The sequence below is a fragment of the Guillardia theta genome (assembly GCF_000315625.1).
Source record: "Guillardia theta CCMP2712 unplaced genomic scaffold GUITHscaffold_65, whole genome shotgun sequence".
Taxonomy (NCBI): domain Eukaryota; class Cryptophyceae; order Pyrenomonadales; family Geminigeraceae; genus Guillardia; species Guillardia theta.
Window position 1 is genome coordinate 108,072 of NW_005434609.1, and position 24,987 is coordinate 133,058.

At 54.1% G+C, this 24,987-nt stretch overlaps 6 protein-coding genes across 6 annotated transcripts; 4 read left to right on the plus strand and 2 right to left on the minus strand.

The window, feature by feature from the left end:
• Positions 1-1,514: 1,514 nt before the first annotated feature.
• On the plus strand, positions 1,515-2,465 carry GUITHDRAFT_142540 (hypothetical protein; the record flags this gene model as incomplete). Its single annotated transcript, XM_005827584.1, has 2 exons — positions 1,515-1,766; positions 2,100-2,465. The coding sequence occupies 2 exons, from the start codon at positions 1,515-1,517 to the stop codon at positions 2,463-2,465; spliced, it is 618 nt and encodes a 205-aa protein (XP_005827641.1).
• Positions 2,466-7,334: 4,869 nt separating this feature from the next.
• On the minus strand, positions 7,335-7,715 carry GUITHDRAFT_75312 (hypothetical protein; the record flags this gene model as incomplete). The annotated part of the gene is made up of 1 exon (XM_005827585.1): positions 7,335-7,715. A coding segment is annotated over one exon (381 nt), but the record flags the coding sequence as incomplete, so codon positions are not given.
• Positions 7,716-8,883: 1,168 nt separating this feature from the next.
• GUITHDRAFT_154046 (hypothetical protein) lies at positions 8,884-9,435 on the plus strand (the record flags this gene model as incomplete). The annotated part of the gene is made up of 2 exons (XM_005827586.1): positions 8,884-9,187; positions 9,219-9,435. Coding segments are annotated over 2 exons (208 nt in total), but the record flags the coding sequence as incomplete, so codon positions are not given.
• Positions 9,436-13,167: 3,732 nt separating this feature from the next.
• On the plus strand, positions 13,168-14,484 carry GUITHDRAFT_113198 (hypothetical protein; the record flags this gene model as incomplete). The annotated part of the gene is made up of 1 exon (XM_005827587.1): positions 13,168-14,484. The coding sequence occupies one exon, from the start codon at positions 13,168-13,170 to the stop codon at positions 14,482-14,484; it is 1,317 nt and encodes a 438-aa protein (XP_005827644.1).
• A 6,235-nt stretch (positions 14,485-20,719) lies between these two features.
• GUITHDRAFT_154047 (hypothetical protein) lies at positions 20,720-21,335 on the plus strand. Its single transcript, XM_005827588.1, has 2 exons — positions 20,720-20,767; positions 20,961-21,335. The coding sequence occupies exons 1-2, from the start codon at positions 20,748-20,750 to the stop codon at positions 21,169-21,171; spliced, it is 231 nt and encodes a 76-aa protein (XP_005827645.1). The 5' UTR covers positions 20,720-20,747; the 3' UTR covers positions 21,172-21,335.
• A 13-nt stretch (positions 21,336-21,348) lies between these two features.
• Positions 21,349-24,725, minus strand: GUITHDRAFT_164587 (hypothetical protein; the record flags this gene model as incomplete). The annotated part of the gene is made up of 10 exons (XM_005827589.1): positions 24,196-24,725; positions 24,089-24,138; positions 23,919-23,967; positions 23,643-23,765; positions 23,493-23,532; positions 23,392-23,443; positions 22,914-23,278; positions 22,764-22,860; positions 21,553-22,696; positions 21,349-21,387 (listed from the first exon to the last, which is right to left on the minus strand). Exons 1-10 carry the CDS (start codon positions 24,640-24,642, stop codon positions 21,349-21,351), a joined length of 2,406 nt encoding a protein of 801 aa, XP_005827646.1. The 5' UTR covers positions 24,643-24,725.
• Between the last annotated feature and the right edge of the window lie 262 nt (positions 24,726-24,987).

Here is a 24,987-nt window from a genome sequence, read left to right on the forward strand (position 1 = left end):
TCTCCGTCGTCCCTCGCTCCTCGTCTCCCCCCGCCCCCCCCTCTTCTTGCTCCTCCTCCCGCCCTCTCATGGCCCTCTCGTCTTCCTCCCCCCCTCCTCCCCTCCTCGTCCTCGTCGCCTGCCTCGACCCCTCTGGTGTCCCTCTCCTCTCCCTTCCCTTCTACTTCTCCTACCCCCTCCCAACCCTTCCCGACCTCCTCTGCTCCGTGCACGCTGCCGTCGCCCAGCGCTGCCCGGCCCTCCGGACAGCCTCGCCTGGCTCCTTGACCTACATTGACGAGGACAACGACGAGATCCTCGTCACTTCCGACCACGAGCTCGCCGTTGCTATACGCCACCTCGCCAGCCGGCCCCGCGTCTGCTTGCTCTACAGGCCTCCTGGTGAGGGCCAGCGATAGCCCGAGGATGCGCGGGAGGAGAAGCAAGACGAGCACAAGGCATACGTGCTAGGCTCAGGCAGCCCCGGCCGGTCGCCCGAGCTTGCCCCCATCAATTCAGGTAACAGGCCATGAAGTTGTCTCGGCTGCTTGCATCAGCAACACAGCGGCTCACACGAGCATGACGGGCATGCAAGGAGATACAGGTATCAAGACTGCCTCGGCTGCACAAGGACAGCACACCCGTCGATGTTGGAACAGACTAGGTAGGGTCCGTGTATCGTCATCTGTTTAAAAGAGAATCCTTGTCTCAGCCCATACGTCTTCCGTCACGACCGAGGCCTTGCGAGGCTTGAGACCCGGCAGATGTTCTGCTTGCCTGCACCGCCCACCATGCCCTCCTACCTGACAGCCCTTGTGCCTCTGCCCCGGCTGCACCCAACGAAGCTGTCATTGGTGAGGTTCGCTGTCGGGAGGTCAATTCGTACAGGCCGGAGGCTCCCAATTCTGCATAGTAGGAGCGAGGCGGACGTGGAGGCTTGATACGACCAACAAGTTGCGTCCAGTGCTTGACGATGGCAACAGAGCCTTGAGCTTGACGAAGGCATAAGGGCACGTTTTCCTCCTGGTCTCAATGGAGAATGCGTGGTGTTGGTTAGTCAAACCCGCTGGTGAGACCCATGGTGGTATGTGCTGAGACAAGGCGGTGAGTTTACAGTGATGTTTGCATAGGAAGGAAGAGCTATTAGGCAAGATCTGCTTCAATGTCTCTCTCCCTCTCCCTCCCTCCTTCCCTCCCTCTTCCTCGACTCTTGTGTGGCTGAGAGACGTTGAATGGAAGGCAGTGATGGAAGTCAATGATGACCCGGAAGTCTTGTGCCTATTTAGCTCTAAGCACTATCGACTACTACCAATTTAGTCAAAGTTAAGTTGAATCATAACAAGAACTAGCACCTCAGACGATGCGAGGCTGCTGATGGCGTGACTATAGGACTATGAGTACCCCCATCATCCTCTAGAAGTGCCTTGTTCTTCCGTCGGATCCCTCCTCGTGCCCTCAGAGTTAACACACCCGTTCTGCATGCAGCTGCTCAGCTCCACGCGTATCTCCTTGCATGCCCGTCATGCTCGTGTTGCATGCCGGGCATGTTCCTCGTCTTGCTTCTCCTCCCGCGCATCCTCGGGCTATCGCTGGCCCTCACCAGGAGGCCTGTAGAGCAAGCAGACGCGGGGCCGGCCGGCGAGGTGGCGTATAGCAACGGCGAGCTCGTGGTCGGAAGTGACGAGGATCTCGTCGTTGTCTTCGTCGATGTAGGTCAAGGAGCCAGGCGAGGCTGTCCGGAGGGCCGTGCAGCGCTGGGCGACGGCAGCGTGCACGGAGCAGAGGAGGTCGGGGAAGGTTGGGAGGGGGTAGGAGAAGTAGAAGGGAAGGGAGAGGAGAGGGACACCAGAGGGGTCGAGGCAGGCGACGAGGACGAGGAGGGGAGGAGGGGGGGAGGAAGACGAGAGGGCCATGAGAGGGCGGGAGGAGGAGCAAGGAAGGGGGGGAGGAGTCGTTAGTCATGTATGAGAGTGAAGGAGAGGGGTAGGGTAGGGTGGTGCCCGCAAATAACGTGATTGGTCTTAGCGGTAACGTGACCAGTGGAGAGCCTTTTAAAATACATATATCTGTGAAGAATCAAGGCTTGCCTGATAGCTCTTCCTCTCACCGCCTTGTCTCAGCACATACCACCATGGGTCTCACCAGCGGGTTTGACTAACCAACACCACGCATTCTCCATTGAGACCAGGAGGAAAACGTGCCCTCATGCCTTCGCCAAGCTCAAGGCTCTGTTGCCATCGTCAAGCACCGGACGCAACTTGTTGGTCGTATCAACCTTTCATGTCCGCCTCGGCCCGCTCTTGTGCATCGTGCGGTCTGCTGTCTTGGTTGCCATCGTCTTTGCCTGGAACTTGTTTCATGCTGCATCTTCATTGCCAACATGTCACGGGAAGAAGACGATATGTGGCGATCGACTGGTGATGACTGCCGTTGCTTTGAAGGCTTCCTGGGAGAATCTTCCTTCTTTTCTTGTCGATCTACAGTAGTAGCTTTGTCAGAGGATGGAGATGCTCTGAGCCGCAAGTGACTTGCGACGCCCATTCGTCACCCTCAGGGTTTCTGAACGTGAGGAGATACTCAAGAACTTGGATGTCCATCTGAGGAAGAGACTTCAGAGGAGGAGGTTGTTTTCACAGGCCTAGTGCGGTGTCAAAGATCATGGCAAGGACAGTCCTCAAGAAGTTATGCTTCCTCTCGGGTTTTAGGAGGGACAACCTCACTCTCAACTCTTTGGTCTTGACAGCTGTCAATAGGCTCCGATAGGCTTTATTCGGCCACTCAGTTATCTGCGGAGTCTTTGCGAGCGAGTGAAACATCGAGGGTTATAAATGTCTGTTCCAACAAGCTGCTCTGGTGCCCCAGATCTCCCAGCAGCCGGAACGTTTCCTCCCTCCCAGATCAACGTCTCAGCACCGGACCCCACCAGTTCTGACGCTTTCGCAGAGCTGATTATGATCCGTCAAGTCCGTCAAGTCTATCCGATCTGCTCTGCTGCAGCAAAGCCTGGGGGGAAGGGAAGAAGGTTGACACATGTACCGCGGAGCAGGACGACTTGATGCTGATATTCGTGTAGGGAGTTCGCTCGACCCTCGTTAAGAAAATCAGAAGGAAATCCAAGAGCTTGAGTATCGCCTCACAAGCTGAGCACAGACTCGTTCCCTCTTCCTCTTCCTCTATCTTGCGCTCTCGCGTCCATGCCTGTGCCCTAGCCATACCTGACTTCAAAGTCCAACGTGATATTGACGAATGACGTCATCCGAGCGCCACGAGGTCTTCAGTCCCGACATGTTGTTGATGTCTGTCTCGCCATGAAACGGAAGATTGAGAGCAAAGATGAGCCCGTCGCTCTCGTGATGACTGCAAGTAACACTTGCCTCGTGGCAGAACGATGTAGTTGGGGAGGAGGACCGTTTCAGAGCAGGGCAAGGCCGGCCGTCGCTTCCCCGCTCGAGGCACACTCGATCGGGCCCTTGGAAGGAGTTGTGCTCGATGACTAACCTGAGATGGTCAGGGCGACTGAGGACACGGAGAGGGGAGCTGGTGACATGGATGAACTGATCAGCGGGATACCAGCACTACATCGGTATGAGAGACAAGATTGTCCGAGCAGGAGGAAGAAGAAACCTTCATTACAATCGGCTATCATCTTCATTCTCACATGGACTCCCTGCTCGCCTGAGGCCAAAAACAACTCATGCAACATCCCAGTGGAAACAGCAGCTTCACCTGTAGAGGCCAGGTACTTGAAGTACTTGGAGGAGATGAAGTCCTGCGGTTCAAACACTCTTTGAGCTCATCCCTGACCATCGATCGCTGCTGGCAGCACAGGCGTCAGGAGCCACTTGTCAGAGCAACAGGTCTCACCAAGAAAGGGTGTCGAAGACAATGAAGATGTCTTGCTTCCAGCTTCGGTTGCGCACAATCGGACGAGGTGGATCAGAGGTGGGAAAGAGACGAGAGGAGAAAATCAGGGTGCACGGAGAGCAGGGGAGAGAGACAGGGAAAGGAGAAAACCAAGTGACCATGGAGGAGGATTGCGACAACAAGAGCTGCTGCTGTCCCCTCCCTCCCCTCCTGCATCGCCCTCTCACTACAAAACCCTTGTTCTCCTTCAGCATCCATCATTGTCAAGGCTTTGAGGTCAAGCAGGAGGTTTTCCAGATTCTGATTGCAATAAATCAGCGAGGAAACGTGATCATAAACGTGAGCTCCACCTGATGCAGCCAGAGGGAGGGAAGAGCGAATCAGCCCGTCCTGTCCTCTAGGAATCATCTGGCTAACACAATTCCACAGATCTCTAGCGATGTCGCCGGTCTGATCTCTAGCGATGTCGCCGGACGTTAGAATCCATCATCTTGCAAGCAGCAACTCCTTGTGCGTCGCATCTTCAGCATCGATCGATTGAATCCATGCTTCGCATTCCTCAGTCTTTCACACTTTGTGCTCACGACGAGACAGGCAACTCTCCTTCTCACCTTGAGCTTCACCTCGAGGGTCTTCTCACCTCAGAGTCTCGCGTCACTGTGATTGCGACACGTGTAGGACCTGCCTGCCCTTGCGACACTTTGGAGAGTGCCTTCTTTCCTTCCCAGCAGCCCGGGCTTGTCGTTTTACTCCAAGGGCTTCTCGATAGCCACAGTGATCCGACAACCGTCTTGTTGGGTTACTCGTTAGCACTTCCGGCACAGAAAAACCACCTGTTGGCCTCAGCAAGGCTTCGCATATCCTGCAGTTTCCTGAAATTGTCAAATCTCTTCTGATATACGAACTTGGGCAGCAATTCGATTGCCCCGGCACCCGGAGGGAACGATCTCATCCCGCCACAGTATGCGAGGCGACTATCAGACCCAGCTGCACTTCTATCTCCACGTTGCACGTTCCCGTGTCACCGTGATAAGCAAGAAAGCATCACATACAAAGGCAGCGTCTTCCAGCCATTGATGCACTCAACCACCTGTGGAAGTCGTTCCTGATATCTTTCAGTGTCTTGAAGGATCAGCCCGCATGTTTCTCTCTGCATAGCGCGGCTTCATGCTCTGCCAACGCATGACGGTCACTGAGCTGCCGCTGGATCATTCCCAACAAGCCTTGAGAAGCGTCAGCTTTCTCGTCTCTGCCATGGCGTGTGGAGGTGTGGCTCTCAATGAGTTTCAACCTCCAGACCTGCATCAGACAAGCGATGGAAGCCGGCGCGATCCTTTGATGCTTGTTGGGTGGCAGGGATCGGAGTTGTTCTGTTACAAGTCTGAAGGAGCTACTAACGGATTGTAACCACTTTATTGTGCAACGCGTTAGCGGCAGGTGAAGTAATCGGAGTCAAACATCGCGAATGCGTTCTTGCCGTACTCCTTGAAGATGTACTCGGACCTCATCGAGATGGGATTCCTCTGGTTGGAGCAATAGCCCTGCTCTGTGGGATAGATCGCCACGTTCCAAGTTTTAGACGCCCACAAGAGGTTCACGCTTGCCTGAAACTCGTACCGATGCCCCATCTTCATCTTCTGTCCTGATCGCTGACGGGAGCCGCATCTGAACCCTAGGTAAGCGTATCCCTTCAAGAGGAAGTAAACCGACGCCCAGTAGGGTCCGACTGACAGCCCTGCCACGCCGGATATCAGCGGGTTGGGCCCGATCCGTCCGACAGAGCACGTGAGGTACTCCTGTAGCGTGACCGCTGAGTTGATGGACATGCCGGCGCTCAAGACAGGACAGAAGGCAGCGAGGGGGAGAGGAAGCCTCAGTGGAGGACAGCGGCAAGGGTTGATGCTGACGAAGATGCTTCCTGCTGCACGTATGCTGGGCCGATTAGAGCTCAGTCCTTTGATCTCGAGATCTATCTCCCCTCCGAAGCTGGGGCAGCCGAAGCCGATCTCCGGCTTGATGTACATGGCAACGTTGTCCCTGCATAACTCGAAGACAAACCCGAGACCGATCGATCCTGATCCGATGCTCTGGCTCGCGGATTGCTTGGCAGCGCTAATGCTGCTGAAGGTACCGTAGACCTGCGGCGAGTATCCCATGGAGGAGCAGAAGGACCTCAAAGAGACGTTCCCGCTCTTTGGATCAAGTGCCGGATCTCCGGCCATAGATCGCCGATGATCCTCCTTGACGAAGTTCCAAGAAATTTCTCTCTCGTCCTCGTCCCTGTCATAGAGCAGCCTGCGGGAAACATTCGAACCGACGGAGAAGAAGGAGTCTCCGTCTGCCGTTGAGTTCGAGTTCATTCCTTGTCCCCAAGAAGGATCAGGGAGCATGATATCGGTCACTGACCCTTCCACCAGTCTCATCGGCGGGATGACATCCTTCGGATTGCACGCTTGCTGAATGACCTGCATGTCCAGCTGCTCCAGCGGAAACGGGTTGGATGCTTCTGATTCGATTGGTTGCAGGATCTCAAACCTCCAACGAAGGTTCCCACGGACGAACTGGTACAGCCGTTTCCTCTGGTAGTCTTCGTACACATGGAACACCTCGCTATCTCCGTCCTTGCTTGCCTGGATCTCGAAGTGCTTGCAGTAGACTCCGTTCACTGTCTGGAACCCTCTGAAGGTTACTTCAAAGTCGGATGCCGTCGCAGGGTTGACGAGCGCCCTCCTGTTGTTGACTGTTGCTGCTAGAGACCGATCTTCCGTGATCTCACAAAAGTATGAATTTCCCTTGTAGACCTGGTAAGTCAGCTTGTGTGTCTCATTTTGAATCTTGATCAGCTGCTGCTCTGGCCATTGCGCCTTCGACTGAATCGTCTTAGCCCAGTGCCTGCCATTGAACATCAGACTGTACTGATCTTCTTCTAGCCTCAACCCCCTTCTGTTGGTATCTTCATTCGTCACCCAGTTCACTGTCGTCCCCGAACCACCTTCACACGAGTAGGTCGATGTCCCGTCCTCGTTCTCGCAGAACTCTACTTCAACAACATGTGCCGTGTACTGCATGGGAGGGAACGCCGGAAGCTGATCCGGCATGGCACCATCTGTATTGTTTTGTCTGATTGCAATCTTGATAACATTGAACATTCCAAGGATCTCCACCACTCCGAGAAGCCTCCGACCATGAGAGTCTACCTTGAACCCGGCTCTTGTAAACGCTCCTTCCACCGATTCATGGAAGAAAATTGCTTCGCCATCGAGAGTTATTTCGCCTAAATGCGTAAAGATTACCACCACACTGCCGTGCCTGCTCCAGACCTCCTCGTACCGTGCCACAGCAAAGATTTGAAAGTGTATAAATGAATTTCCTTGTACTATCTTCATAGCCTTCAGCTCGATGAGCTGGTCATCGCCGAGCAGCGAAGTCAGCTTCGCCGGGATTGTAGATTGAGCTGTCTGGATGGGGTTAGCCGTACACGTGCCATTATTCGTACAGGATGTGTTAATTGACGTCCTTGATGTCAAAATGCCATCTTTGACCTCGAATTCCGTCGAGGCAACGCGGACAGGCTCGTTTGTTCCCTTCACCGTCATAACTCCCCCTGGATGCACTTCACTTTCCTTGGTGATTTCCACCACCGCATACGTCAGACCAAACACTGCCCCCAGAGTGAGAAGAGAGAGGATGCTAAGGATGATGAGGAAGTTGGAATACAGCCTTGACTTTGCTCTCTCGCTCTTCAGCGCGGCTACACCAGCGAGGATCTCGTTGGAGTCAAGGGCTCCGTCCCCATTGATGTCGATCATTTGGAGCTGCTGCTGCGCACTAGCAGGGAAGGCATCGAAGGGGATCTGCCCTCTTGTTTTCATTGTCAAGAATCTGCTGTAAGCCTCGAAAGCATCCGCAACCTCTTGCGCATTCACTACTCGATCTCCGTCTTTGATTTCATATGCCTCACCCGAAGCTCCTCTTTTCTCAATGGTTGCAGATGAGGTGGAGATGACTCTTTGTATCTCCACAGGCAACACTGATAGCGGAATTCTTCCTGCTTCTAGGTTCTGAAGGACGAGAGAAATCTCCTGGATCTCTTGACCACTCAGCTTGCCATCGTTGTTGCTGTCAAATCGCTTCAGGGCCTGCGAAAGCTCTAGAGGCAGCGACGACAGGAGCAGTTCCTCTGTGCGGGAAGCAAGAGCTGTCTCCTTGTCAACTTCAAAAGCAGGGTTCATGTTGTTTCCGTCCTCGTCGGACATCGTCAGATCCGCTGCCCCCATATTCGGCTCAGGTACGATCGCCATACCACGCGGCATTGTCCAAGCTTGACAGTTCCGAGTTGCCGGGTGTTGTCAATGTATCGGGGTGACAGGGGGTGGGTGGTGAAGGGAACTTCAGCAACCCCCCACTCGTGGCCTTGTACTAAGGAATGAGCATAAGGGGGTGGGGTCCAAGGCGAGACCGCCACAGGCTACAACAGCCATAGGGTCCGGGGTCCGGGAGATCGGACCAGGGGAATATTATTACAATCTCACGGGGAGATACCATTCAATAGATTTTAAAGCATATTCCCCTCTGTCACAACGGGTCAACACAACCAAATTTCATCTAGAGAGGGTGGGTACTTTCGGAGGCTGGCACAAAAATCAGCCGCTCATTCCGAGTCGGAGGCTGGTTTTGAGCCTGGGAGCTTGTCACATTCCTTTTTGACACGGCCTTTACTCTAGGCTAAGTTAAGTTAAAAATCTTTACTCTAAGTTAAGTTAAACTTGATCAGAACGAGGACACTGCCAGGAGAGTCGAGGTTAAAAATACCGTAGCCCGGGCAGCCACCGTCTGAGCAGGATCCGATGATCCGATGCATGATGGCGCAGCCGGCCCCCGGCCCGGCGGGCGGACCCGGGGTTCCGACTCAGTCGTTCAAACAGCGGCACGCCGCCGCGTTCAACTGAGTTGCCAGTTCAAGTCAGTTGGTTCACCGTGGCGCGGCCGCGCCAGTGCGGCTGAGTCACCGTACGGTCACGAACTTTACTCAAAGTTAAGTTAAAAATCAGTACGAGGACAATCAGGAGAGTCGAGGAGGCTTGACCCTGACACTGTCGCACAGGCCAAACGGCGAGAAGAGAAAAGACAGCGAGAACCAAACCTAAACCTGCCGACTGCTGTCCCCCAAACTTAACTGATACCTTCACTTAACGGCGCGCAGGACAAGTCCCCCGCGCGGCCATGCCAGCGATGTCGCGGTGGCCGCCGCCGAAGGAATGAGACGCATACCGGGATGCACCCGCGATGATGGCAGCGTAGGACAGGGAGGCCTTGAGCTGACGGAAGATCCTGGACCGAATGCGTTTGCAAGTCGGATCACCTGAAACATCTTGCGAGGCCGAGAGACCATCCAGCGCTGCCGTTTCCTTGTTCGCCGAGCGATCCGCCAGCCACCACAGAAAGCGCAACGCATCGTCCTGCAAGAGGCCATCAGTGCTGGCGATGATGGGAAGAAAGGCCTTTGGCGGGACGTGCTGAGCATATGCATTACGATGCCCTCGGATCTTCCGCTGTGCTGCCGCTTGCAGTTTGCTCCGAGCGAGGTCCGGTATTCCATCATTGTCAAAAACATGTGACATGCTGAACTCCAGGATTAACCCATGCCATCCGCCGCCAGTAGCCATCAGTTGTGGAAGTTCAAAGTCCCCTACATGATGATCTTCAGGGCCATGCTGGGAAACGTTTTGCCTGGTGCCGGGTACGCCTTGCACGTGGACGCGGCATCTCACTCCGGAATCTTTGATGAGGGTACTGAGGACGGCATTGCACTTCTCATGCGCATCAGTCCATAACTGGCTGCGGTGCCTGCAGGTTGCCATGTGTGTGGTCCCCCCAGGATGACGGAGAAGATGATGGCATCGATCGCAGTGCGGCGGGAGGTCAACCGGCAATCCATGAAGAAACTTGTCAGCGGCAGCCACCAAGCTGATGGGCTGCTGCTCAAAGATCCCAAGGTTTGTACTTTCCATAGTCGAGTGCCAAATCGTGCGCTGAGGGGTAAACTGAGACAGAAGTTCATCAACCGGGTGGCCTGGTACTCGAAGGGGAGTAGAGAAGCTGGAGTGGTGTGCCAACAAAGATCTCTGGCGCTCTGAAAGGTGAGCCCGAATACTGCGGAACCGAGGAAACTCCGAGAGGAACTGAGCCGTGAGCTCCCGCTGGGCGGGGATGAAAAGCGCACTGCCCGACGTCCCAAATAATTCAGGCGAGGGGATCCAGCCATTGTCGCACGCCTGAGGAAGCTCCGCCAAGGAGGTGTACGCCGAGATGCCCTGCTCCATCAAGTGCCTGTGAGTGTCCAAGAAGGCAGCAAGCATGGGGACAACATCCCCAGCGTCCGCTTGCTGCGGTTGGCGGATTCGAAGCTCAGTGTCAGAATTGATCCGGTGGAAGAGTGGCGGTGTAGGGAAAGTCCAATGCTGGAAGATGGCAATTTCACCCGCCCATTTGAGAAACTTGGCAGTCGCCGACCAGAATGCGGTGTAGGCCACGCCCTCCTGCGGGGTGAACCCATCTCCTCCAGCACTATAAGGCAACTGACGTTTGAAGTAGGCGAACTGAAGGTCAGATGGAGGGGTGCCAGGGGCAGGTTGCAGGACAGATGAACCCTCCTGTGCCTGGTTCTGTGGCCACTGAAACACCTTCGCCAGGAGACGGAGATTCGCGACGTCAAAGCACTTGCACTGGGCAGCGGTCAAGGCCGGGGAGATTCCACGCAAGAAATATTGGAGGGTGGGAACGTGGGTCGTTTTCAAGAGATGCTTGAGACCCAACGCAATGGGAAATTGTTCCAACTGGGTCAATTCAGCATTGAGGGCATTCACCTTGGCAGTGATAAACTCTTGCTGGAAGGACTGAGATCCTATCGGGATACCTCCCAGGATGATCCCCTGGCCGCGGAAGGCAAACTGCTGCAAGCCCGGGTACCTACTGCAAATATGCTCTTGGATGGCTTGTTGCTGACTAGATTGAAGTTCACACCAGGACGAGGAGAATATCTGCGAATCCCTGGGTTGAATCTCCAATCCTAGCTCTTGTTTTAAAGTATCAACCAGCGATGCAGTGGCCTGTGCGGCAACTGAGAGCTTTCCAATAACAGCCATGTTATCCGCATAGGCCGGGAAGACACAGTCGGGAAAGGTCTCTGCGACTTTGACCAGGGAAGGGAAGGTGGTGTGCGCAAAGAGAGCCATCGCCAAGGGGTCCCCCTGAGAAACTCCCGTGGTGGCCGGAAAAGCCCGAGTCTCGCGCTGATGTTTCAGAAATAACTTACCTTCCTGGCCATAATATTGATGAACATACGGAAGGACTCCTTGGGAAAAGTTCTCACAACGATGCTCGGGAGCAAGGAGGATGTCAAATAGCCGTTGGCGAGCCTGATCTCATTGAAGGCATTTCTTGCGTCGATCATGATGATTACCGTGGGATCAAAATTATCAGACTCACCTTCGCCCTGGTCTGTGAATGGGTTGGCAAAAGAATGGGGTCCTAACAGGCATTCGATGGTCTTGCAGAATTTGAGGCAACCTTCCTCCAGACCCACGCAAAATTGCAGGACCCGAGAGTGACTGAGGGTGAAGTGGCTCTCCAAAGATTTTCGGTAGAAACGACAGAAGATGCTAGACACAATCCTTCGCTCCAGGTCCCCTATCACAATAGGTCGGATTCCGCCCTTTTCCACTGACTTGGCAGCAGGAATGAATCGCCCCCCTCTGGTGTATTCCTCGAGGAAAGCGCCCGAAGGGATTCCCAGCGCGATCGGCTTCAATATGAGGTTAATGTATCGCTGTTTGTGATCATCATGCAGTCTGAGAATGTGTCGCAGGTGCTGGAATGGTCGCCAACCAAATTGATCAGGGGATCAGGGGCCGAGGAAGCAGTGAATCGCCGCAGGAATTTCCCTACCTCTCGCTGATCTAAAATCTTGTCAAGCAATGAGGCCGGTTCATCGGCGATGGCATCGTCGAGCTGAGCACTTAGCACGAACGGTCACGTAGTAGCCTGAGTCACGTGACTAGTAGAGCCCGGACCCCGGCCCCGGGCCCGGCCCGGCGGGCAGTCCGGTCCCGCTGGGCCAGGCCTGCGGCCGGACCCGGCGTCCGGGCCAGTGAACTTGATTGGAAAATGATTACTGCAAACTTTCGTTGATTGGAAAATGATTACTCCAAAAATTTGTTGATTGGAAATTGATGATTGCCCACTAAACTTGGGCCACAGGGCCGGGCCGGGGGGGGGCGCCGGCCTTTAAAACCGAACTCGGAAGCCAAGCCTTTGACTCTCATTTCAGCCATGAAGGTTGTCACGGGCTTGAGCTTTGAGCCTGAGCCGGCTGAGACAGTCGGAGGCCTGAAGTTGGCGCGTCACGTGACGCGTATATATATATTTATATACAAATAAATAAACATAAAACTACTGCATAGAGGTCATCTTTTTTATTTCAGGTAATTTTATGGGCTGCAACTGATAGTCCCCTAAATGGGGGATAGCAGTGTTCGCTTCTCGCCGTGTGGCCAGTGAGGGAGTAAAGAAGCCTCGGACTCCGCTGCTCGGTCTTTACTCAAAGTTAAGTTAAAAATCAGTACGAAGACAATCACGCTGGTAGTCCTACTATGCTTTTAATTGAAAGCGTAAAAAAAAAAAGGCCCGAGCCGGAGTCGGAATCTGTATGACCCGATGACTACAATTTTTTAGTCTGAATTATAAATGCTCCCCTAGGCCCCCGGTGCTAGAAGATGCCTTAGGGGGCATAGTCGGGATCTCCGATTATAAGTCTTTATAATTGTTGTTTTACTGGGTGGGGTTTTTGCCAGGGTGGGGTACTTGCGGCATTCGTACCAGGATATGCAACGATGGGGAAAGAAGGGCAGCACATGTAGTTGGACGTCCCATGTCGATCTAGTTGCCTCCTCCTGTCTCTGTTTCCTTCGTCCTCATCGCTTCAGACTGATCAAACCTGTAGAGGGGACTCATCTGTCAACCAGAATTCCAACGCACCGCCCCTTCCCCCCACCTGTAGTGTCTCTTGATGTTTTGAAAGCCACTCCCTGAGATTCTCAGACGGAAAAACCACTTGAACTTGCTCTTGGCGCATCCATTCAATCTTGTTCTTATGTTTTCTGACTTCTGGGTCGTAACAGGCAACTTCACATTCTGAATCAGAACTCTTTGATCACCAGTCCCTTCAAAATATCCCTTTGACACATCATGTCAATGCTGGTTGGATCAAAACGTCATATGACTGGTATGAGCTGATACATTTTCACTCTCATTGTTCGATGTGTGATGTTTTCTCTAGATTACGACGAGTGGTGTCAGCAGATGGCGGAAAATCTCTCGTGTGTGAACCGCTATGCGGCACAAAATCTTGTCACGGATTTCAGCGCAGCGTCAGAAGCTGTGGCCTTACCTATAGTGAAAGCGGAAGGTGCCAGGAGCGATAATGCGCCTCGCAGCAAAAGATCAAAGTACATCGCCAAGTCGTGTGCGGAATGCAAGTTGAAGAAGCGCAAGTGCAGCGAAGCTCGGCCTTGCGTGATGTGTATCATGTCAGGAACGAGCGACAAGTGTCTGACAGAGGCTCGCACTGTCAGCTTGTCCACAAGCATTTGTGATCATCGAGAAGCTTACTTTCAAGACGTCCGTGCGCAAGAAGCTTCGCTCAACGTGTTGAAGGAAACTTGTGCCTTCAGCGGTGTGAACATCACGCTTGTACGCCCTCTGTGGGAGCTCGGCTTCGACGTCTCAATGCTCTTCAAGGCGTTCAAGATCCTTCCCCTGGACCTCAAAGTCGCGGTGGACGAATTGGTTGATCTAATTCGACAGGGTTTGAGCAAGAGCTCCTTGCGCAACCCTGAATATCTGTCGATTCTGCAGCATCAGAATGAACTGGGACGGTTGAGCAAGTTTCAACATTGTCAGAATGCAAAGAGGTTGGGAAATCAGATGGATGAAGAGGATGAAGGCGAGGTACATTTTGATCGCATCGCATGCAACGAACGATGGGGGCATGGGCGATGGTTGTCAGTTGAGTTTGACTCAAGATTGATATGCAAGAGAATAAGGATCGGGGATGAGATGTCAAACCTGTTGGGCTGTCATCATACAGAGATCTTGTCTCGCTTCTTTTGTCATGACCTGGTCAAGTCGATGAGCGAGTATGAACTCTTAGTTGCCTGGACGTCTTCAATCATGTGCTCCTTCGATTCGCAGTCAATATTTTACATCAAGATAATGCGAGGAAGCGTGCAGGATGGCGACAGGCGTGTGCAGCACCTCAAGTGCTGTTTTCACAAGAACTTCAATGGCGATGGCATACAGATCGGCTACACTATACTCTTCGAACCAGTCTCATCCGAGATCTACCAGCAGCAAAAGAACAGATTCCTCCCGCCGTCGTATCAGAAGCCGCAACCAGATCGTGACATAGACAAAGAGATCACCAAAGAGTCGATCGTTTTCATGAGGAAGTTGCGAGTTGTGAGCGAGGACAGGCTTTCGCACCTGGCGGGATTGATCAAGCGCTGGGTGGGGGAGGTGAAAGCTTGTCATCCGCTGTTTGCGAATAATTCAGAAGCGGAGATTGAGATGATGAGGTCCTAATTGATAAGAATGAAATGCAATGAAACTAATAGCGCCTTACTGATACTCAAGTCCCGGATCACTGAGTCAAGTTGCCGGATCACGAATGATGCTTATGGTTGGTTCTCTCTGTCCGAGTTTTCCGAGTACGAGTCTCTTCTCGCCGTATGGCCTGTATGACACTGTCAGGAAGTTTGAGTAAATGTCAGATTCACCAGGTTCACTGAAGCCTCCTCACCTCAGTCTCCTGCCACCGGCGATTGTCCTCCGGCGTTGCCGGGTACTACGGCCCACTGCTACAAGGCTATGAGTAAAGAACAGGCTTGTGACAAGGCTATGATAGTATCGGAGCGCGGCCACACCGACCGTAGCCGCGGCGGCGTGACGGACTGACCGTGACACTGAGCGACGGCTAGCACTCCGAGTCGTAGTTTACTCAAAGTTAAGTTAAAAATCAGTACGAGGACAATCAGGAATCAGGCTGAGCCGTTCTTAGCTGCCCTGTACCCGTCGGATGCCCAGGGGAAGATATGGTAGATGAAGGGGTAGGGTCCGGTGGTTGAAGTTGCGGTACGCTTTTGACTTCTTTGCTCAAAAATAAGTCAAAAATCGGACAATACGGACCCAGTTCCTTTACTCAAAGTTAACTTAAAAATCAGTACGACACCTTGACTAAGTGGTACCTTTGACCACCCCCCATTTCATCTCCCAGCAGTCACTGCACTGCCAGCTACAAGCTGCTCATGACGGGCTCCGACTCCGCGCGCCCTCTCGCTTCCCCCGCTCTCCTCACCCTCCTCCTTGGGCTGCTGCTGCTGCTGCTGCTACAAGAAGCTGAAGGTGCGGATGCCATTCCCTACACCCAGTGTAGGACGCAAGCCAACTGCAAGGACCAGTGTAGGACGCAAGCCAACTGCAAGGACAAAAACTTCCCCATCTGCAAGTACCTCTGAACGATGAGAGCCTGACTCCTTCATCTTCAACTCCAGCAGCCTTCGAGTACATCGGCGTGTGTGTTCAGTGCGAGAGTGACTGTGACTGTGACTTGGACGAGTACTGCGCGAATGACTTCACCCTCTCCAAGCTTGCGTATGCTTTCAGCAACCCCGGCGCGAAGTATGATGAAGAGTCTCAAGCACGAGTGAGGATGTATTACGATGTCTACAAGGATCTCAAAGTCAAGAGCATCTGCAAGAAACGAGAGCTTCCGGCTGACCAAGAGCTTTGCAGCACCTCCGATCTCATTCGTCAGGATGTAATATCCTACACATACAAGTGAGGGCTCCTGCTGGATCTGAGTGTTGAAAGACTTACCCCTGCATCTCGTCAGAGATCAGGTCTACACCAGCTACTTTGAAAGAGATTTTTATCCATACCGCGAGTACATGATACATGAGACCAACTCAAAACGCTTCTGCGGCAGATTCGACTCAGCTGCCTTCCAGCAGAGTCAGGAGCTCCCGTGCAAGAACGATGGGTGAAACTCGCTCCCCGTCTTGATTTCCTTCTGACGCCCCTCGGGGTCCGAGCTCAGCACTGCCACGTGCGCCGAGGCGTCCTTGCCCATCGGAGCCTTCTACAAGACAGCGTCTGTCTGCATCCCGGTACTTGCCAGCTGACAGTGCGCGAATACAGAGGTGACGGGTATGGATGAATAGCAATTGGAGAGTAAGTACTTCCAGTCCGTTCAAACCTGCACAGCGGATGGCATGTGGTTGTCAGGCGGAGGGTACTGACAGTATTTCCGAGAGAGTGCGCTGACGCATGAAACCTTGACAGCTTCGACTTCTTGACGCATGTGATCGAGTGGCAGGGCTACTGTCAGCAGGGCAAGTGCATGGAGTGAGTGCTAGAGGAGACTGACAGCTGATAGCGAGCTGAGGGTCTGCGGCAGGTGTCTTCATGGAGAACAAGCTTGCAGATCTTACAGTGCAGAAGGCCGGGGAGTTTTTCAGCGAATATGTGTAAACGGCAAGGTGTTTAACTTGGAATCATGGCATCAGAAGGGCTGACGTGAACGATGATAGTGGAGGCCATATCCCAATGGAGCAGGTTACGAGAACAGCTACAGTATGGTGAAGTACAACATCCAGCTGCAAACCCAGGTACGGTACTCCACCGCAGACCGTACAACCCAGTGACAGTTGTGCTGCGGCTGCAGATCGCAATCACTCTCTTCTCAGCATTGTGCTTCCTAGTGGCTGTGGTTTGCGCTTTGCTCTTGATGCGAAGGCCTCGTGCTGTTGTACCAGGCAGTGGATCGGCTCTGTCTAAGCTGCCGGGAGCTACTGAGGAGCCCTAGCAAACTTGAAACCGGGTCACTCAGCGGGGCGGCCGCTACTCGGAATGATTCCTGACTTTGAACGGCCGCGCCAGCACCGAGTCAGTCATTCAGTAAACGGTTCAATACGTGACAACTCCTTTGCGGCTCAAACTTGTCACCGTTTTTCTAGATAATCCTTTATTTACTCAAAGTTAAGTTAAAAATCAGTACGAGGACAATCAGGAGAGTCGAGGAGGCTTGACCCTGACACTGTCGCACAGGCCAAACGGCGAGAAGAGAAAAGACAGCGAGAACCAAACAGCCTGAGTTTGTATCATAGTATGCATGCCGGGACGCGCCGCGCCGGCGCCGCGCCGCGCCGGCCCGGGGCCCACGGTGGCACGGCGGGCCACCCGGGCCGGTCCCGCGACCGGGCCTAGTGGCCTGAATCGGCTTTAGGGCTGCGAGATATGGTGTAGCCTCACTACTTGCCGAGGGAGCGAGCGAGGGATAGAGCGAGGAAGCGAGGGAGCGAGCGAGGGATAGAAGAAGGACGGAGGTAGGGAGAGAAGGACACAAGAAGGGAGGGAGGGTAGTGAGAGAAAAGGCATATGCAAACAAGTGGTTTGCCAAAAAGTTGCATGGAGCAAACTTGTGTTGCCTTCGTTGTTGGAATGATTCGAAGATTCTAATTTTTTTTAACTGCAGGAGGAGGAGAAGGATGTGGAAATTCCGAGGCAAGGAGAAGCAAGCATCGGTGAAGGAGGAGAAGAAGGTTGAGATCCCAGCAGAGAAAGAGAAGCCTGTGAAACAGACAGCAGCGAATGTCAGTCTCCTCTTGATGACGACAACCTCTCGCATGCTCACATGTCTCTCTAGGCCCCTGAAGCTGCGCCAGAAGAAATCCCGAAGCCATTGCCGCCTGGTTGGCAGGTGGCAGTGGACCCCAAGTCAGGTCAGTCTGGCGCTGGGGGATGGAGAGGGTTGGTAAAGGATGCTGCTGCAGGCAAGCAATACTTCTACAACAAGAAGTTGAAGATCAGCCAGTGGGACCGGCCGTGCGAACAAGATGCAGAGATTCAGCCTCCTCCTCCTATCCCATCCAAGGCAGAGTTGAGGTGATGATGATGAACATAGCCGTGGGTGTTGAAGGATGATGACATTGACAGTGAGCAAGAGTTGAAGGTTCATCAAGTAGTGGATGAAGAGATATCCTCCTTGTGCAATGTGAGTGTTGTGTGACTGGTCGATATGTTTCTGACGTCTCGAATCCTGTCAGAAACTGTCCACGCGTGTCAAACTTTCTTACGCTAACGGAGACAAGATGGAGGCCCTTGGATTTCACCAGGAGAACAAGTATTACACGAGTGTACTCGAATGGCTACGAAAGGTTTTGACATGCTCACTTGGTCTGGACTGATCTGAACGCAGCGCAAGGAAGACAACCTACCAGTTCCTCCCCACAGGATCGCGCAGAGGGTCCATCAGTCAAAGGATCAGAATACAAATGTCCAGGTCGACAAGCTGCAGATCAGGATATTGAAAGTGAACGAGCTACCGAAAGGATCTCTGATTGAGCTGAAAGTTGCATTTCTATGGCCGAAGGATCAGCCGCAGGTGTATAACTCCAAGGCGTTGGAGGTGGAGGAATTCGAGAAGCAGGGCGGATTGGTCGGGTTGTTTCATGCCAAAGTCACCAACTCTCTCCAGAGGTATGCAAGCCACAAGTTCTTGAAGGTCAACATCGAGCTTGTGGTGGTGGAGAAAAGTTTCTTGCGGACGAAGAAGACGGTCTTGGGAAAGACAGAGGTGGAGCTTTCAAGGTTGATGACAGCGTCGTCCTTCAAAGAGTCCTCCTTCGACCTCTTCGATCCTGAAAAGGGGAAGAAGAAAGTTCCTTGCTCCCTTGACATCGAGTGCAACGTCCACAAGCCCTGGGACAACAAGGAAAGGCTCCGAGCGGAGAAAGACCGTCTGTTCATCTTCGAGGACAGCTCTGCCCCTCCTCGCTCCAGCGCCATCAAGTCTCTTCATGACAAGCTCATCGCTGCCATAGAGAGAGCTCCCTTGAACGCACAGCCAGGAACGCCAAAAGCTGTAGCAGCAAGCAATGCGAATAAAGGTGAAAGTCTCTTTCCTCCTCCTCTTCTCCATCCTGAAGTCCCTCCCGCAGGAGGCGCCGGCCGGGACTCTGCTAAGTTGGACAGGTGAAGAGAGTTTGATCGTTTGTTTGCTGTCGCTGACTGCCATGTTTGTCGCTGCCTCCTTCAACCCTTCCTCCTCATCATCTACATCCTGATCTTCCTCCTCCGCTCCTTCCCTCCCACCCTCACTCTTCTCCACAACTCTCCCTCCCTCCTCCAGTCTCTACACGCAAGCCAAGAAGCTCTTCCTCTCAAGCACAGCCCGGCCAGGAATGAGCAAGGAGCAGCTTGATGAGTGTCAGGCGAGGCTGCTGAAGGCTCAGCAGCTGCTCAAGGACTGCAAGAAGATGAGCGGAGGACGAGACTTTCGCAACACCAACGAGATGCTCTCTCACATCTCCAAACGCCTCAGCATCCGCTCCCAGCCTGCTGCCCCTGCACCTGCCCAGCAGCACCAGGAGGAGGAGGCTGAGAATGAGAAGGAGGAGGAGGAGGAGGAGGAGGAGGATCTTGATGCTGTGGAACGGTTGAAGTGCCTGGAGGTGATGGAGTGGGAGCTGAAGGTGACATGCGAGAAGCTGCAGAGGAAGGAGGGCGATCTGGAAATGCTCAACTTCCGCAAGGGAGAGCTCGAGACGGCGATTCAGATCTTGCAGACCAACGTGGAGACTGGGATTCTGACAGAGGAGGAGTACATGAAGCAGGTCAAGGACGCGATAGCCCGGGAGCAGCGGGTGAGGAGGAGGTTGCAGGCGCAGAATCGGGTGAAGGATGCGGACAGAGTCTTCTCTTGGATCCAGCTCATGTGCAAGGAGCTGGATATGGAGATCCCACCTGAACCTCAGCTGCCAGAGCAGCAGATCCGAGCTTGCGGCAACCACCCGATGGCGTACAGCATCGAAGGAGGAGCGGAAGGGGGAGTGGGGGGGAAGGTGGAGGATGGAGAGGAGGAAGAGGTCGGGGAGCATGGCGATGATGAGATCGAAATCTTCGATGACATCGCAGAAATTGCGAGCTTCGAGGTGCTGGAATATGAACAGAAAGTCGCGCAGGAGCAGAAGAAGAAACTTCCGAGCGGACATGAAGACAGTGATGACCTTTCGTACCGGTGTGTTTCTCTCTTCCTCCCCTCCCCATCCTCTACCTTCTCCCCTACCTCCTTCTCTACCTCTACCTCCTCCTCTACCTCTACCTCCTCCTCTACCTCTACCTCCTCCTCTACCTCTACCTCCTTCTCTACCTCTACCTCCTTCTCTACCTCTACCTCCTTCCCTACCTCTACCTCCTTCTCTACCTCTACCTCCTTCTCTACCTCTACCTCCTTCTTTACCTCTACCTCCTTCTCTGCCTCTACCTTCTCCTCCTCCTCCTCGCTCCTCACGTCTCGTGCCGGTAGGCTGGACGAGATCGCGAACCAGCTTCACCTCCTACACACCAAGATCGACTGCGGCCTCATGTCCCTACCCTCCTACGTCTCCTCCCTCCGCTCCTTCTGCTCCAAGTGCGAGGGTGAGCGCGATCGCTTCGTGTCAGCTGGGGAGCAGGCGAAGGCGGCAAGGCTGAGCTGTTGGATCCGCATCACGCAGCAGGAGATGGCCTCTGCTCCAGCAAGCGAAGAAAAGTTGGGGAAGGCGCAGGAAGGAGGGAGAAAGCAGGAGAGGGGGGAAAAGGAGCTGACGGCAGGAGGAGGAGGGAGAGAGGAAGGAGGAGGGAGAGGGAAAGAGGCAGGAGGAGGGAGACCAGTGGTGGCAGAGGAAGGGCTTGTGGAGGAGGTGGACGACGACGACGACTTGTCCGGGATAGTGAGCTACGAGGTGATGGACTATGAGGTGAAAAGATGCGAGGAAGCGATGAAGGCTTGCAAAAACCATGACGAAATGGACGAGCTACAGTTCCGGTGATGCTCCTACGACCTGCTCCCCTCTCCTCTTTCAGCCTCCTCTTCGTCCTCCCCTTCCTCCCCCTCCTCCTCTACATCCTCCTCCTCTACATAAACATGCCTCCTCTTTCTCCTACTCCTTTCTCCCCCGTATCGTCCTCTTCGTATCCCCTCCCGTACTCGTCCTCATCACGCTCTGACTCACCTTCAGGGTCGAGGAACTGAGGTCGAGGATGCAACTGCTGGAGACACAGATCAGCTGCAACATGATGGACCAGGAGACCTACAGGAGGAAACTGCAGCTGGCCATCAGGCAGGAGGAGGGGCGTGCCAAGAAGCTGCTGAAGAAACAGGACAAGTCAGGGGCACAGGACGCGCTGAAGAGAATTCAACTCATGAAGGAGGAGCTCGCTGCCCAGTGAAGAGACCTTGCGCTCCTTGAGATGCTTCTTCTGACCTGTCTGTCTTGCTGATGCTGGTTGACTGCTGTCGGAGCAACTTGTCTCTTTGAAGTCTCGTATTCTTTCATTGTGCTTTACGTTGATTTACATGATACACTCGCTGATACTAAAGAATAGCAAAGCAGAAAGGGAAAGGAATCAGTCCGACGCCCGAAAATCAAAATTCCCTGATCGAACCTGTTGAGGCTTGTCAGAGGCAGAGGAGAGCGAGAATGGCGGAACAAGGGAGGAAATGTAAACAGGAGGAGAAGAAACGAGGAGAAGGAGGGAGAAGGCAGGAGAAGGAAAGGGAAAGAGAAGGACAGAGGAGAAGAGCACAGCAACAAGAATATGCTCTAGCACCTGGGGTCCGATGTTAGTCGTCAAGAGTTTGCGACCTCCCCAGGCCTCGAAGCCAAGGCAGGTGATCATGAAGGCGCCGTAGATGAGGATGAGGATGAAGCCGAGGGGCGCGCGGATCTCGAACTTGTGCATGACGGCGTAGACGAGCATGGCGATGAGGGAGAAGGTGAGGAAGAGGATGCTCACGTACAGCTGGAGGTTCAGCTCGAACGGGTAGGGCGACGCCACCAGCAGGTTCCCCAGGAAAGTCGCCAGGCCTCCTCCGAAGAGAAGGTTCAGCAGAGGAGCCCCGATGCACGCGGCCGCCGCCATGCTCGGCATGCCCGCACGCGCCATGGCGAGGTTGGCGACGAGATCGCCGACGCTGTTGGCGAGGGAGAGGACGGTGAGGCCCATGAGGGTGTCGGAGACGTCGAGCACAGCTCCCAGCGCCTGCAGGAGATGCACTAACTCGGCCGCGAGCGCGTAGATCCAGGCGATGGAGGTGAAGAAGCCGAGGAAGGCGAAGAGCGCGAGGTAGGGAGGAGGCTCCTCGTGCTTGGAGGAGACGTGCACAATCGCTGCCGCCAGCAGGCCGAAGACGACAGAGCATGCGAAGGCGATGTGGCAGGTGGCGGCGCTGATGGTAGGGAAGCCATGGAGGAGGACGCACCAGACAAGGATGGGAGGGCAGAGGGCGAGCTGAACGAGTACGGCAGACTTGCACCAGCCGCTGTTAGGCAGCTCAAGGTCGACGACGGGGCAGGTGAGCTTCATGACGACGATGGCGGGGACTTTGATGCCGTACAGGACCTGGTTGACCAGCGAGTGGTGGCTGACCTCCTCCTTGCCGATCGGGTTGACGTACTGGACGAGGTCGTGCAGATCGATCAAAGTGTCCGACTGGAACAGTCTTGCCTTCCCTTGTGCCTCGATCAGCCTGGGGCCCTTGCTCTGCTCGTTTTCAGTCTTGAGTGACATCAGCTTCGAGCGCTGCGCCCCTTCGTCGCCGAGGAAGCTGTGCACGTAGGTGGTGCCGAAGACGACGATGTAGAGGTAGAAGATGTACAGGAGCATGAAACCTCCGGCTTCCAGCATGCTGATGTAGGAATCTAGAAGGATGACGAAAAGGAAGAACAGCGCTAGGAGGAAGAACAGCACGTCCCTGCGGGAGGAGGAGGAGGTCAGCGCAGGAGCAGCGCGAAGCGGGGGGAGGGAGGCAGCACTCGTACCTCACGAACTCCCGGGGAGGGAGCTGGAAGGGAACGACGATGGCGATGATGCCGAAGACGACGCCAGCAACGATCAGCGAGGATCCCATGACTTCACCTGGTGGTGGACGTCAACAGGGCCCTCCCCCTCCTCCCTCTCTCCTCCTCTACCTAGCGCCATCTCTGCTCCGTGCGGGGAGGCGATGGCGGCTGCGATTTCAGTGAAGATGTCTGGCGCGCCATTGCCGAACGCGAGGAACGTGACTCCGGCGACGTTCTCGCTGAGGTTGCAGAAGCGGCTGATGTAGGTCAAGCACGGGCACAGAAAGGCGTCGGCGGCAAGTCCCAGCCAGATGGACAGGGCGACAAGCCAGAGGAGGAGGAGGAGGATGGCGAGCCAGGAAACCTTGCCGAGGGAGCAGAAGGGAAGAGCTAGGTAGTTGAAGAGCCCGCTGCGCTGAGGGCAGTACTTGCGGACGTACGCACAAGCCTGACGAGAGTTTTGAGCGTGCTTCCAGGGGTTGTCGCAGCTCGGTCTAGCACAAGAGATATCAGCTCGACGAGGGAGCAAGACAAGGAGACATAGACGGTCGCAGAGCGAGGATAAGAACGAGGGTGTGAGGGAGGAGGAAAGGAGGCAGGCAGTGACCTTAGATGGTGAGCGAGAGGTTTCTCTTGATTCAACCGTGCAGGATTAGCATCTGCGATCGAAGAGATGTCACGAGATCAGCGAGCAAGGCGTTGGCCCACCTTGAGCCTCGGCAAGGCTCTTCCCTCCTTGATGCATAGTCTGCATCAATGTGAGCATGTACACACTGAGGACTTGCAAGAGAAGGAGGAGGGAAGAAGGAGGAGGGAGGAGGGAGGAAGGAGGAGGGAGGACGGGGCAAGAGAGAAGACCTTGGATATCGTCTTCATCGATGCAACATCTGCAGCGGCAGCAGCAACAGCAGCATTCGCTGCTTCCGTCACAGCGTGCATGGAAGGCAACTTGTTCTTGATCCTTGCTGCCTCCCGAAACGCCTGAAATATAAGCATACAAGTTATCAGTCATTTGCCATCATCATCATCATCAATATCATCATCCAAAGCAGCAGCAGCAGCAGCAGCAGCAGCAGCAGCAGCAGCAGCAGCAGCAGCAGCAGCAGCAGCAGCAAAACATATTCTCTTCTTCACCTTCAGAGTTGCTTTGGTAGCTTCATCAGACGTGTCAATCGTCCAACAGCTGATTACAACATTCAGCAAACTTGTTGATGTCAAGATGATAATTATCATGATCATCGTCGTCGTCATCCCCATCCCCGTCCCCATCATACGAGACAACTAGATTGCTTAGCTCTCCTCACCCTGTCGAGTCACACTTGGTAGAGTCCTCGCTCAAGCTTTTAGTTCCGAACTGCCGTAACAGCAACGTAAGGCAACAAGACGTCCTGAAGCGAACATCTCTCCCTACCCCCGCATGGCGACGTCCATTCCGATCGGTCTGACCAGGAAAAGCTGTTGAAGAAGAGACTGGAGATCGCTTCCTGTGAACAAGCTGCGACTTGTACTCTCGGGACTTTCGCTTCCATGCTTTCGCAGCTTCAAGCTCCCGCTCACCCCGATCGCTGTTCTTCAACTTGACCTTGAAAGAAGCATCCGGCGTGCTCTCTCGGTCTACAAACGCGTCCCTCCCCTCCGAAACCTGAGACTTGCGAGGTCGCACACCAGGATGTCGATCTATCACTTCTACACTCCCATGTACGAACTGACTTGCTGACCGTTCCGCTAGACTCTGCGTGACCTGCGAGCCCGAGGCGAGATGTGCGGTATCGTCACAGTGAACCCAGGAGCAGGTGATCAAGAGCAGGGGCACAAGAACCCTCCAAGAAACAAGACAAGAACGGCAGCGCTTCGACATTCCCACAGCAATGTCTTGAGAGGGAATCACAGGGTCTTTGTTGACACCATCCTTGCTCTTCAACGATGCTGATCTTTTGCTCTGTGACAAGCATGTGTGAGCTCAGTTACAAGTTTCGAAGAGATTTATGTCAGAAAAACAAGCTGAAGGCATAATCGCAACTCCTCTCCTCCCTCACTTCTGAAGCAACTGCCTACCGTCCCTCTCCTCGCTCTGAAAACAGTCCATACTCGCTGATCCTCCTCCCTGCCCCTCCACCACGATCAACCCCCCGCCATCATCCCATTCTCTCTCTCTCTTCCGATCCCTCTCCATCTCTCCTCGTCCATGCACCCCTCCCATCTC